This window comes from Homarus americanus, unplaced genomic scaffold (assembly GCF_018991925.1).
Source record: "Homarus americanus isolate GMGI-L3 unplaced genomic scaffold, GMGI_Hamer_2.0 scaffold25827, whole genome shotgun sequence".
NCBI lineage: Eukaryota > Metazoa > Arthropoda > Malacostraca > Decapoda > Nephropidae > Homarus > Homarus americanus.
Window position 1 is genome coordinate 6330884 of NW_024738300.1, and position 13497 is coordinate 6344380.

Below are 13497 nucleotides of genomic sequence, written 5' to 3' on the forward strand. Positions count from 1 at the left end.
CCATTCGACATGGTGCCTGGGGTGCCAGTGCACTCGTTCAAAACCGTCGCCGATGCCTTCTGAGGATTTCATCAGGTGGAGTTGGAGGAGGAGAGTAGACTCCTGACCACATTCATCACACCGTGGGGCCGTTTTCGATACTGCAGGACGCCCATGGGACATTGTTCAGCGTCAGATGCCTGCACCAAGAGGTTTGACGACGCTATTCAGGATGTGCCCCGCAAGTACAAGTGCGTGGATGACACTCTCCTCTATGACTCCAGTGTGAAGGGGGCGTTCTGGCACACCTACGATTTTCTGGAGACCTGCACTTGCACAGAAAAGTTCTTGTTCTGCAGTGGAGAAGTCGATTTTGTGGGTTTCCTCCTGGGGTGGGACCTCTACCATCCCACTGCCCAACGTCTGTCAACCATCAAGGACTTCCCCATGCCTGATCAGCCATCAATCACTGACATCAGGTCCTGGCACGGCCTGGTTAACCAGTTGGCTCCCTTCCTTGAAACGGCACCTGTGATGGAGCCCTTCCGTGAGCTCCTCAAGATGCCAGTGGGCAAGAGGGTGTACTGGGACGACCAGCTGCGGCTCAAGTTTCGCCAGGCCCAGGACACCATCTGTCAGTTGGCCAGGGACGGCTTGGTGTACTACGACAAATCCAGGCCTATGGCAGCTGTCACGGATTGGAGCAGGGAGGGCATAGGCTTCGTCGTCCTGCAACAATACTGTGCCTGTGCCTCTCCAGAGAAGCCCTTCTGCTACAGGGGAGGGTGGCGGTTGGCTCTGTGCGGTAGCCGACATCTGAGCACGGCCGAGGCCGGCTATGCTGCAATAGAAGGGGAGGCCCTGGCTGTGGTATGGTGCCTGCGCAAGGCCAGGCTGTTCCTCCTTGGCTGCCCGAACCTCATTCTGGTGACGGACCACCGCCCCTTAGTTGGCTTGCTAGGGGACAGAGCCCTCACGGATGTGGCGAATGCACGCCTGTTCAGGCTCAAGGAGAAGTCCCTGCAGTTCCGGTTCACGGTCAAGTACTTGCCACGGAAGCGGAACTGTGCAGCTGACGCCCTATCCCGCTTCCCCTCCCTCAGGGCGGCGCCCGACGCGGAGGACATGGACCAAGAGGAGGACCTGTGCGCTGAGGTGTGTCCAGTCACAATCGCAGCACTGGATCAGGATGGGTGCATCACTATGGACGAAGACACCATGTGCAAAGCGGCTGCGAACGACCCAGTATACCAGATTCTAGCGTCGAGGGTGCTGGCGGGCGACTGGCGCCCGCACAAGTCACAGGAGGTGGCCTGTCTGCGCCCTTACTTTTCGGTGAGGGACAGGTTGGCTGTGGTCAGGGGTTTGGTCACCTACACCTTTGACCAGGGCTGTGTGCGCCTTGTCCCCCGACTCCCTCCGCCACCGGGTCGCAGTTAACCTACACGTGGGGCACCAGGGCCTCGACTCCATGCTCAGGCGGGCTCGGCAGTCTATCTATTGGCCTGGCATGGAGGGTGACCTGCAATATCATCGGTCCCGGTGTGCTGCTTGCGAGACCCACGCCCCTTCCCAGCCTCCGAAGTCGTTGGTCTTGACCCCAGCGCCAGACTATCCCTTTCAACAAGTGGTGGCCGATTTGTTCCACCTGCAGGGCCACACATACCTAGCATATGCTGACCGACTTACAGGTTGGCTGGAGATCACCCACTTCCCCAACGAGGCCACCTCTGGAAAGATCATCGCCCGTCTGCAGGGTTACTTCACGAGGTGGGGGCACCTGAGCAGATCTCCACAGATGGAGGTACCAACCTTGCCAGCCTTGAGATGACAGATTTCCTCAAGTCATGGGTGGTTGAAGTGCGGCTCTCGTCGACCCACTTCCCCCAGTCCAATGGCAGGGCAGACGCTGGGGTCAAGGCCGCCAAGAGGCTTCTTAGGGATAACACTGGGCCCGGGGGTAGCCTGGACTGTGATAGGACATCCCAGGCCCTCCTCCAGTACCTGAACACGCCTCTACGGGGGGTGAACAAGTCGCCCGCCCAACTTGCCACTGGCTGCCAGTTCTGTGACGGCGTTCCCGTGGCCAGACAGCACTATAAGGTGGACCAGCACTGGCTGCGGGCACTTCGTGTGAGGGAGGTGCGCTTGGCCGAAACCCAGGATGGGATCCTTCTGTCGCGGGGGGAGGTGTTCCGCCAGCTGGCTCCCCTAGCCGTGGGCGTGCAGGTGCGTGTGCAGGATGCCGCTACCAATCTCTGGGACAGGACAGGCATAGTGGTGGAAGCCCGCCCCCACAGGCAGTATGCCGTCAGGTTGACTGGCAGTGGCAGGGTGTCCATCCGCAACAGACGCCACCTGCGATACAGCGCCACCCCTGTTCCTACCACTCCTGTGGTGCATTACGCTATGCCTCCTGGGCACCCTTCTGCGGTGCCCTCCATACCCGCGCCCTCACTCGCACCCCCGGCCCCTCCCCAGTTGGGCGTGGCCAGGCCCGGGAGAGGCCGCAGGCAGCCGGGTTGGTTGGCTGACTACGTGGTGTAGTGTATTTTTTTTTCCTGTTTGTCTCTTTGTTTGACTGGATTTTTCTTGCATTATTGTTTTATATGACTGCATTGTTTTCCTTTCGTTAGTTCAAATGTGCATTGTCATTTGGGGGGGGAGATGTGAGATTGAGTTCCATCGTACGATATGTTTTCCCATGTGTTGCGGTGTGAGCTTGTCTGTGGCAGCGCCCGGTTGCCAGTCACCATCTGACGCTGTAAGAATAAAGTCTGCAAAGAACGTGGTTTTTTATTCAAACCTCTCACAGTATCAAATGCAACACACATGGGAGGATTGGTTGCCGCAAGTTGCTGCATCTATTAATGGGTCGATCAATATCTATACTGGCAAATCACCCTATTGTATTGTTTATGGCATAGACAAACGTCTGTCCTTATGACGTACTTACAGACAAACCATGCCCTGTCTATTATGTGGATGATTTCGCGACAAAACAGATCAACGTTTTCACGGATATGCATGGCCAAGTATGGAAACATTTAGTAGCGTCCCGCACTGAAATGATTTTCAAGCAACATAAACAAGCTAAGCCTGTCATGTTAGAAATAGGCGATGCTGTTATGGTGCGAGAACCTGAAAGAAAATCTAAACTTTCGGTTACATTTGATGGTCCATTCCGCATTATCGCTAAAGAAGCTGCAAGAAATTAAAAATTTAGAAGCCTAATGCACAAACCACAGATGTAGTGCATGCAAATCGACTTAAAAAAGGCCATCCAGATTTATAACCCAAGAATGGTAATGATGTCATAGACACATCCTTTCAACAGTACACACACCAAGTGTAACTAATGATTATTGTTTAAGACTTAGTTCTGCAAAAAAATATTTAAATACATTGAAACTTTTACAGAATGGCTTTGATCATCATTGCACTGCTCCTACTCCTTTGTGGCACCTCTCTGTTGACGGATATCTCCACGGAACTCCTTAAGCTAGGTGCGCTTGACACACCCCAAGGATGCATTCTCATTGTTGAAGACGTGGTGAACATAAAGTATGAGTTGCACGGACTGCTGAAGCTTCCACGCCAGATGGAGACCATTGGTACCCAACTGCAGACAGCTATGACCGTCCTTGATGATCTCCGTGAGAATCCTAACAGTTCAACGATGGTATCACAAACTGTTGATCTTCAGCTACTTCGTCTCAGAACCTTCACAAGATTATCGTCGCAGTTGGAAATTTTATCCCAGCATCTCAGTATGATCTTGCAAAGAAAGTGCGTTCCCAAATGCGAAGAATGTGAGGATTGTTTAACTTTGTGGGTATTATACAAAGCACTCTATTTGGCACTGCGACTGCCGAGGTTGTAGCTAAACTAGGAGACCGCATGAACGTTGTCGATCAAGCTGTTCTTAAACAAAATCGTGTTATAACTCAAAGCCTTCATGCAGTTAGTGCCTTGGAATCAAAAGTTATGCAATTATTTCTGAGTCTAACCATTTCTCTAGGGTGGTTTATAATTTAATGAATTTAGTCCCTATGTTGGAGTGGTTCCTTATTTTTCTGAGAATTTGCATGCTGCAGAAAGTTCTGTTCAAGCTGTAATTAATAACAAAAATGAACTAATCGCAAGCATCGTGGATGCAGGGTTAGGACGAGTGGATGCAAAGCTTGTGGCTGTGAAAACTCTTCTTGAAGCATTACAAATAGCCGAGATGACTTATCATTTAACTCCAATTTTCACAGATCATGAGGTAGAATATTATTACCCTTTGTTGGAGTCAACTCTCACACACAACGCTATTCTTATCCACATACCTATGCTAGGGCAACATAAATTTAATGCATGGCATTTGGAATCCCCCCCCCCCCCTTTGCATTTTAATGACACACTGTTTACTCTGGATAGACCAAAAGAAATTTTGCTAATTGATGAAGATTATTCCTTGTTAGCATTGGATGATCCTAGTTCCTATCACGGTATAAATCGTCATACAGTATTTGCATTTTCACGTATGCCCAGCCTATGTATTCGCATTTATACCTGCTGCAGAAGGAATAAGTGAATTGGCAGTCATACAAACTAACGTACGCACCGCGCTAACACAATGTAGTTGTTATCTTCGCTGGCTTCAGCTACAGTGCTGGCGTGTGATGCCATTAAATCTTTCGACCTGTGACCTCGCCAGATGTAGAAGTGTTTACAGATAAGTCCTGGTTCTGCTGAGTGGACTGTCTTAGACTGGTGGCGGTGGCTGCCCGCCCCTCCATGAGACAGATCGCCCTCTCTAGTGATGCTGTGAAGACCAGCCTTTTGTTCGAGAATTTGTGCTGGGACGATTTACGCAATACTGTTTTCTCTTGGAACACCATACTGATCTGCATTGACCCGCACTTGTAAGCACAGCCTAAGTGATGACATACCCCTCGGTACTGAAATATTGTTGAATAATTATGCCTACTCGTTTCTGCCTAACCTGGAATAATAAGACAATGCAGAGTGAAGCAAAGCTAAGATTAATAGATTCATGAACTTTGTGTTATGTGTGTAATCCAGATAAAATTGTGTGAGACTAACTAATTATGTATCAGATGGATCACCTTGTAATATTATGAACGCCTTCTCCTCTGCAGGTTTTGACCACATCAATAAATATTGAATGCGTCAAAAGACGGATTTCAATCATTCCCTTCGACTTGCCAGTAACCTGAACGTCCTTAACTAAGGCGTTTACAGTAGTTATACACCGATTTCTAGAAAAACTGTGTTTCATGCACATCTGCATAACGTGCAATATTTTTTTCTTTCCTGATGAAACTAACATCATTCTAAAGTGCCAAGATGGTGGTAAACAGTTAGTTGTGAAAGGTTATTATAAGGGTCCGGATTACTGTGAATTAACCTGTAGTTCTTTGATGACCTTGCCTTCTCATCAGCATTTTGCATTGAATTTAAATCTTACTTCAGGTTTAATTCCATCGTATCAAGTTCCTAATTTAACTATTAGTAAACTCAATATTGTCTCAGAGAAGTTAAAAGTTATTTCTTACATGAAAGAGTCACAGTTTGCTAATTTAGAAGATCATTTGCCATTTTACTTTGCACAGGGATTTGCTATACCAAGTTTAACTATTCCCACTAATTTTGGCAGTGATATTTTTATTTTGTTACTATAAGTCAGTATCTTCCAAGTTGACCATTGTACTTAATATACTATCCCGTAAGACACTTAAGTCTAGGACCCCAGTAATTAGTGAACCTAAGGTTCCAGAGTCCCAGTTTAGTGTCTACACATATGTTTGTAACATGGTTAGGTTTATCTATAGGATGTATTCTGGGAGACTAGTTAATTCATAGTGGAAGCTCGGAAGGTGGTGACCGAGCGATGTATTAGCCCCTTAATCTTTATATAAATGTCGGGTAGTGCATTCAGTTTATATAATCATATCACCCCTTGTAACTTTCCACTAGCTATGAGGTAACATGGTCACTTCACATGATGGGTAAGTTTCACCCTTGAGGCAGGACCCTAAAATGCTAGATCAGCTAATAGAAGCCAGCTACACGGGGCCATTCTCACTCAAACTCTCACATCGACAGGGCGTACTTAGCAGAGTTATTTAAGATAGCCTCCATCCTCATTTAACACTCATAGCTACAGTGATTAATTTACTTACTGTCATATACACTTGGAGCTGTATATAATATGTTTTCCTAATAAATGAAGAAAACACAACATAACATAATCATTAACAGCTATATATATATATATATATATATATATATATATATATATATATATATATATATATATATATATATATATATATATATATATATATATATATATATATATATATATATATATATATATATATATATACTGTATATATAGAGGTCAGATTCATGTGGGTAATGTCACTGTTCACTGCCATGCAGGACAGAGGTTCGTACAAAAAGAAAGAAAGAAATACATCATATTTATTAGCAGTATATATAGGTCAGTGGTTCACATACATTGGACGTCATATTCTAATTGAAGACAAATTAGTGTGGCCTAGCAATTTTGGGATAAACAGCAAGAATGTCCTCAAGCATCCCCGATTCAATGTAGTAATTACAAAGGTCAATCACGGAAAAAATCAGAGAGGGAGACGGAGAGAAAGAAACAACTGTATAACGACACAATTCCTACAATATGTAATGGTCCGATCACAGCTGTCTGATCCTGCTCTTGAAGGCACCTAACCTAATCTAACCTAACCTAACCTAACCTAACCTAACGTCAGCATTATATTTATATTTATTATGCATTTATAAAAAATAAACGAATAAATAAATAATTAAGATCAAAATTTTTATTACACCATACACATTTTTGGAAAAAAATAAATATTTTTTCTTAAAGACACCAGACTAAACAAGGATTTAGGGGGGGGGGGAGGAGCGCAAAGAGTCGCTCAACGAAAGAAATGCCATTTGCTGCATACAATATTCATAGTCTTGGAATGACAATGATATTGCTAGATAATGGCTTGCAAAAGTATTAGGCATATGCTATAGCACTAATTCACACCATCAGACGGATGGTTCGTAAGATTAATTACCATCACCTTCAATTGAACAACGTCATTATTAAATACAGACACAGACTAATACCCACACACACACACACACACACACACACACACACTCCACATGCGCACACACACAAACACTCCACATGCGCACACGCACACACAGGGAAGTAAAACAGCAGTTTGTGTTGCAAGAAATCAGCGTCCTTAAGTTTTGTTTAGCATCGGTCAGATACAATTGGAGTAATTACCATAAAGGGATTAAACGTTTGAAGACAATATTAGTATAAATTAATGATAAACAGGCAACCTCATAAACAGCCTGCACACAGCTGTGCCCGATGCATGATGTTCTTTAACATACTTACCGATTTTTACTTATGTTTATTTATCTAAATATAAATTCATATAGGTTGGCTCATTGCTCTATCCATTTTAAAATCAAATTAACAGTATATACTAGCAGAAAGGCATAATATAATGCGAAACAACAAAGCCCAACCATTAAATAAGCTACGGGGAACTAAGTAACCAATCACCGATCACTTTTACATTCATTCATAATTTTTACTACGTAGTATAGTAAACAAACGGCCTTGAGTTGCCAGTTGTCTCCAGCAGTGTTCGAAGAATCTTGAACGTGACTGTACATATGTGGTGGTGAGAATAAGTTAATAAATGTTCATATTTTTATTGACTTGTTTATGTTGAGAACTTGGGATTAAGAATATAATAATAAATACTGATATATTTGAAAGACTTCAGTGATTTGTGTTCATGTAACGATCTGCCCTAGGGTCGTAACATAAATAATGGGGGCCTGACCAGGGAGCCTAAGGGTAATTTGTCAAGTTACAAGTTGGAAATAAACACCATCATTATATGACATGCTGTGTAATGTGTTATGACTGACTAATATTAATTTAGTGTTCTGGACCGGTATATACAAAACTTTTCTGGTAATGACATAATAGTTCTGTTAGCTAGCAGTAAAATTTAAAAGTTATACACAAAGAATTAACTAGCAAACTTTTACCGCACAAATAGTTGTTTGTTAAGTACCGATGAACACGGCTAAGAATGAGAACATAAGAACATAAGAATGGAGGAAACTGCAGCTGGCCTATTGCCCCATACTGGGCAGTCCCATTTATGCACAACCCCTGTTGCTCATATATCCAGCCAACCTACAGTATGTTTGAAGCTATCCAGCATATTCGAATTAATGATATTTGGTAACTTGTTCAACTCATCCACTACTCTATTTCCAAACCAATGTTTACCTATTTTGCGCCTAAATCTAAATTTGTCTAATTTAAAACCATTGTTACTAGTTCGCACCTGGTTGGATAGTTTGAATACCTTTGTAATGTCCCCTTTGTTCAGCCCTGACTTCCATTTATACACCAGGATCATATTGCCCCTCACTCTACGTCTCTCGAGGGAGTGCAAATTAAGAAGCTTTAACCTGTCTCTGCACTCAAGGTTCCTCACGCCCAGGATTAGTCATGTCATTCTCCTCTGAATTCCTTCCAAGGATTCTGTATCCATTCTGTAATACGGTGACCAGAGTCCAAGTGGGGTATCACAAGAGCAAGATATAATTTTAAGATGATCTCGCTAGTCTTGTAACTAACACTCCTTTGTATGAACTCAAGTACTCTATTAGCCTTGTTTCGAGCAAACACACATTGTTTACTTGGCTTAAGATTCCTACTTATCATTACTCCTAAATCTTTCTCGCAGTCGGATTTCTCAATAACATCGTTGTTCATCTGGTATCTGGTTTCCCTGTTTACATCTCCTATACTGAGTACTTTACATTTGTCCACATGGAATCTCATCTGCCATTCGAAATTTGTTTTTGGATCTTCCTGTAGTTTTGCGGACTCATCGTCAGATTTAATTACACGCCCTATTTTAGTGTCATCAACAAATTTACTTATGTTGCTGTCTACGCCAATATCTATGTTGTTTATGTATATAATAAATAATAATGGTCCTAGTACTGAGCCTTGGGGAACTCTACTAGTAGTGACGTTGCTCCAATGGGATTTAGTGCCGTTACTGCTCACTCGCTGTTTCCTGTCCTGTAACCACGCCCTAATCCATTTTAGAATATCTCCTTTAATGCCATGAGCATCCACTTTTCTTATTAGTCTTTCACTGGGGAACTCTGTCGAAGGTTTTGCTGAAGTCGAGATATACCACATCACAATTGTGCCCCTCGTCTACTAATTCGAAAACAGATGAAAAGAATGTCAATAAATTAGTTAGACATGAATGCCTGCTTGTGAAGCCATGTTGGGAATCATTGATCAACTTGTGGTTCTCCAGGTGATTTCGAATAGAGTTTGAAATGAATGCTTCCAGTAATTTGCCTACATTTGATGTTAGACTAATTGGTCAGTAGTTAGAGGATAGTGATCTATCTCCCTTCTTGAAAATCGGTATTACATTCGCTATCCTCCAGGATTCTGGTGCTACACCGTTTTTAAGACATGTTAAACAACTTTGCTAAGGGCATATTAAGCTCTTCCTTACATTCCTTTAATACTCTGGCAAATATCTCATCGGGACCTGGTGACTTATTCGGCTTTAGTTTGTCTATTTGCTTACTAACATCATTACTAGTCACTGCTATCTCGCTTAATTTATTTTCTTCGCAATCTCTGTATAGAGTCGGTCCCACGGGTATCATGTTTAAATTTTCGGTGGCGAAAACTGTTGAAAAATATTTATTCAGATTATTGCTCATTTCTCCGTCGTTATCAGTTAGCTCGCCGGTATCTGACTGTATTGGTCCAATCTTTTCTCGTGTTTTAGCTTGAGACATTTGATAGAATCCCTTGGGGTTTGCCTTCGCCTCCCTTGCTATCTTCATTTCATTATTCCTCTTTGCTTTTCTTATCTCGGTCTTACCCTACCGGCCAATACCTTATAATAATCTCGGAGGCAGACTTCACCACGATTTATTCTCCTACCTATGGCCTTCCTTTGTCAAATAATATTCCTTAAATAATTATTTATCCATTTAGGGTCATTGTTGTTTGATCTGAGTTTTCTGTATGGTATGTTCTGCCTTTGTGCATTAAGCAACTCATTATTTAAATTGTTGTGGAACTCGGCAACCGCAGGTCTCGTTATCAGGTCTCCCGGTAAGGTGAGGTCGCCCTCTGTGGGTACATTGTGAGCGGTCACCTCATGTGAGGTCATGTAGATCACCCCCAAACGTGATACCCCTTCTCTCAGCTGCCTTTTCAAACTATCAAAGTTTGCCCTTCTGAAATCTGGGACTTTAGGGGAATTTTCCTTGCGGCTGCCCTGAAATTCTAACTGGAATCTAATTTCCAGTGCCGGATTTGGACTTGTGGAGGCCCATGGGTAGCCTCTTTGTGGAGGCCCCCTCATTATAACTACCCAAGAGGGTGAGGTGGCGAGTGAAGCAAGCCTAAACATCTGGGAGTTCCGGGGGGCTTACGGCGCCCCCCGGGAAAATTTTGAAATTTTAACACTTCTTTGGAGAATTTTGAAGCCATATGCAGTTATATTGAGGACATTAGAACATTGAGAAATTTTTAATTAACTGTATATTTATTGATAGTGTATAAATTCCCAACACACACACACACACACACACAAAAGTGAGACATGACTGGAGTTGTAATAGGCCCCTGTCTCATCAACAGAACGTATTATATAAATGGATCAATACATCTGATATTATATTCAGATTCAACACCCTGTGACTTTCCACTGTCTATGAGTTAGACATGATATGGACACGTGAGCGGGCAACTCACCCAAGAGGGCGAGACCCATAGCTCAGCATTTCTGTAAGCACGCACTGCGATGCCCTTAAGTTTCAGTAGCTCACCTCAACTCATATCGTAAGGACGTGACCTAACGTTTATTATACATAAACGCCGTCCCCTTCTCATTCACTCCTAGACAGTGAGACTTACGGTTGATCAACACTCCGGAATTATATATATAACCTTTTATAATAAAACAAAGGAACTACCGTTTGGGTTTCGTTACTTAAAACCCAAATATAAATATATGTGAACGGACTGGTTAATTGGACAAGCAGCCGATTCAGAGTCATTCATGTGGTTTCAAGTCGACCCGCCCTGATATAGCTTCTACCGCACATGTCAAAAATTTTCAAGAGACTTCACAGAAAAAAATATATTATTAGTTATTACAGAGAGATGATTCTTTGCATTATTAATCAGATAAACCTCTACTCAAATAATGATTCTGTCCAAGAATGCGTGTATAGGCTTCTTTAAGCCCAAGGTCAGACAGATTCAGAATAAGTATAAACTCAACTATAAATAAAATTGAAGTTTTGCATCCAATAGTAAAACAAATAAACAATTTAATGAATTTGATAAAATTATAACAAAAGTATGAACATGTTGGAAAAAACAAGAATTTTAATAAAAATAACTGCCATCGGCCATGGATAATGGATATATTGAACACAGACATTGATCAATTTCAAAATAGAAAATATACATTACCTTTATTTACAGACCAGGCACTTTACGTGACCTGGGCGCTGCAAAGTTTTTGATCAACTTTTCGAAGTCAATCTCTCTGAGGATGTCATATTCGATACTCATCAAAGCCAGGTGGCTGAGACTATCATGACACATTGTAGTACGAAGTCTGTTTTTAATAAACTTCATTTTACTGAAAGAACGTTCTCCAGAACAAATTGTGACCATGAGCACCAAGTACATCCGTAGCATTATTTCAACATTTGGAAATGTATCTACAACTTTCTTGTCTATCAACAGCTTGTAAAAGTAATGTGCCCTCCCTTTCTCATCATCTTCGTCTTCAAGAAATTGAATGAAGAATGCTGTAAACTGCACAAGTACAACTCCAAGTGTTTGATCCAAATCATTTTTGTACTCAGCAACCAATTTGGCTGCAGCTGCTTCAATTTCGTCACAATTCATTGACTCCAGTTTAGACAAGAACCCGAAAAGTGAACAGGTTTCCTCATAGGCCTTTAACCGTTGATCCAGTGAACTCAGGAACTGATCAATTGCTGGAAGGAAATTCTGAACCCGAAATTTTTCTGACTGTGAGAGGGCTGCTTCTTCTGATCGTCCATAATCCAATGGATTGAGTCGTACATTACGTTGACGCTTGCGTGTCTGTGAATAATCCCCGGTTTCTGACATTTCCGTTCCCTTCTTCTCATAAACATGGAAGCAATCTCTTTTTTCTCGTACAAAACATTCCAAGGACTTCAGCATTGCTACTGCTGTGTTCAAATCGAGTTTAGGATCTTGCAATGCATGGCTTGTTGCATCAACTCTGTCAAGAATGTCATATCATATCAACAAAAACAGCGCCCAGCTGGCATTCGTAATGGAAGTGATAATGAAACAAATATTTTATTAGTTTTTTTAATCTCAATTTCGTTATTCCATGTAGTTCATTTTTAATCAATATATGTTTGTGGAATTCTAAATATATTATTAGCAACACAAACAATAGCATTCATTAAAAATATACAGTTCATAGGAAAACCAGGTATTCATGAATTTCAAGGAGTAGCTAGCCTAATTTCTATCACACTTCTTGCTGAACATAGTTTACGTGATGGAATAGATAAACATGAATTTTAAAGAATGAAAATAAAAGTAATCCAAATGAATAAACAAATAAATAAAATATTGTAAAATGTGGAGGCCCCAGATTGTGGAAGCCCCTGGGCAGCTGCCCACTTTGCCCACTCCTGAATCCGGACCTGATAATTTTTTTGTGATCGCTGTTAGCAAGTTCGTTCCCTACCTCGACATTACTAATGAGGTTTTCTCTGTTTGACAGAACTAAATCGAGTATATTATTGCCCCGGAGGGGTTCGGTTATATGTTGGCTTAGGAAACAGTCTTGGATTGTTTCAAGAAAATCCTCTGATTCTGAGTTACCCGTAAGATCAATCCAATCTATTTGGCTAAAGTTAAAGTCGCCTACTATACAGACTTTGCTATGTATGGAAGCCTTGCGCATTTCTTCCCAAATAAGTCTCTCATTAACTCTATCCAGATTAGGAGATCTATATATTACTCCTGTGATTAATTTTCCCTACCATCGATTAATTCTATCCAAATTGTTTCTGAATTCCGCTCAGTTTTTATTTCCATATTTATTTCACACTTCAGATTATCCCTGACATAGATTGCTACTCTGCCTCCTTTTCTAATCTGCCTATCGGTATGGAATAATTTGTAACCTGCAATTTGGTATTCGACAAGGAACTCACGTGAGTCTAGGTTTATCCATGTTTTGGTGAATGCTATCCATGTTACCTCCATAATACCAGCAGTGTGGCGGCCAACAGCCACATGTTACCTCCACAATACCAGCAGTGTGGCGGCCAACATGTTACCTTCGCAATACC

The 13497-nt window shown here is 42.3% G+C and overlaps 1 protein-coding gene across 1 annotated transcript; it reads right to left on the reverse strand.

Annotated features, from left to right (window-relative positions):
* Positions 1-11605: 11605 nt before the first annotated feature.
* LOC121873956 lies at positions 11606-12346 on the reverse strand. The gene has a single exon (XM_042377834.1). The coding sequence runs from the start codon at positions 12344-12346 to the stop codon at positions 11606-11608; it is 741 nt and encodes a 246-aa protein (XP_042233768.1).
* Between the last annotated feature and the right edge of the window lie 1151 nt (positions 12347-13497).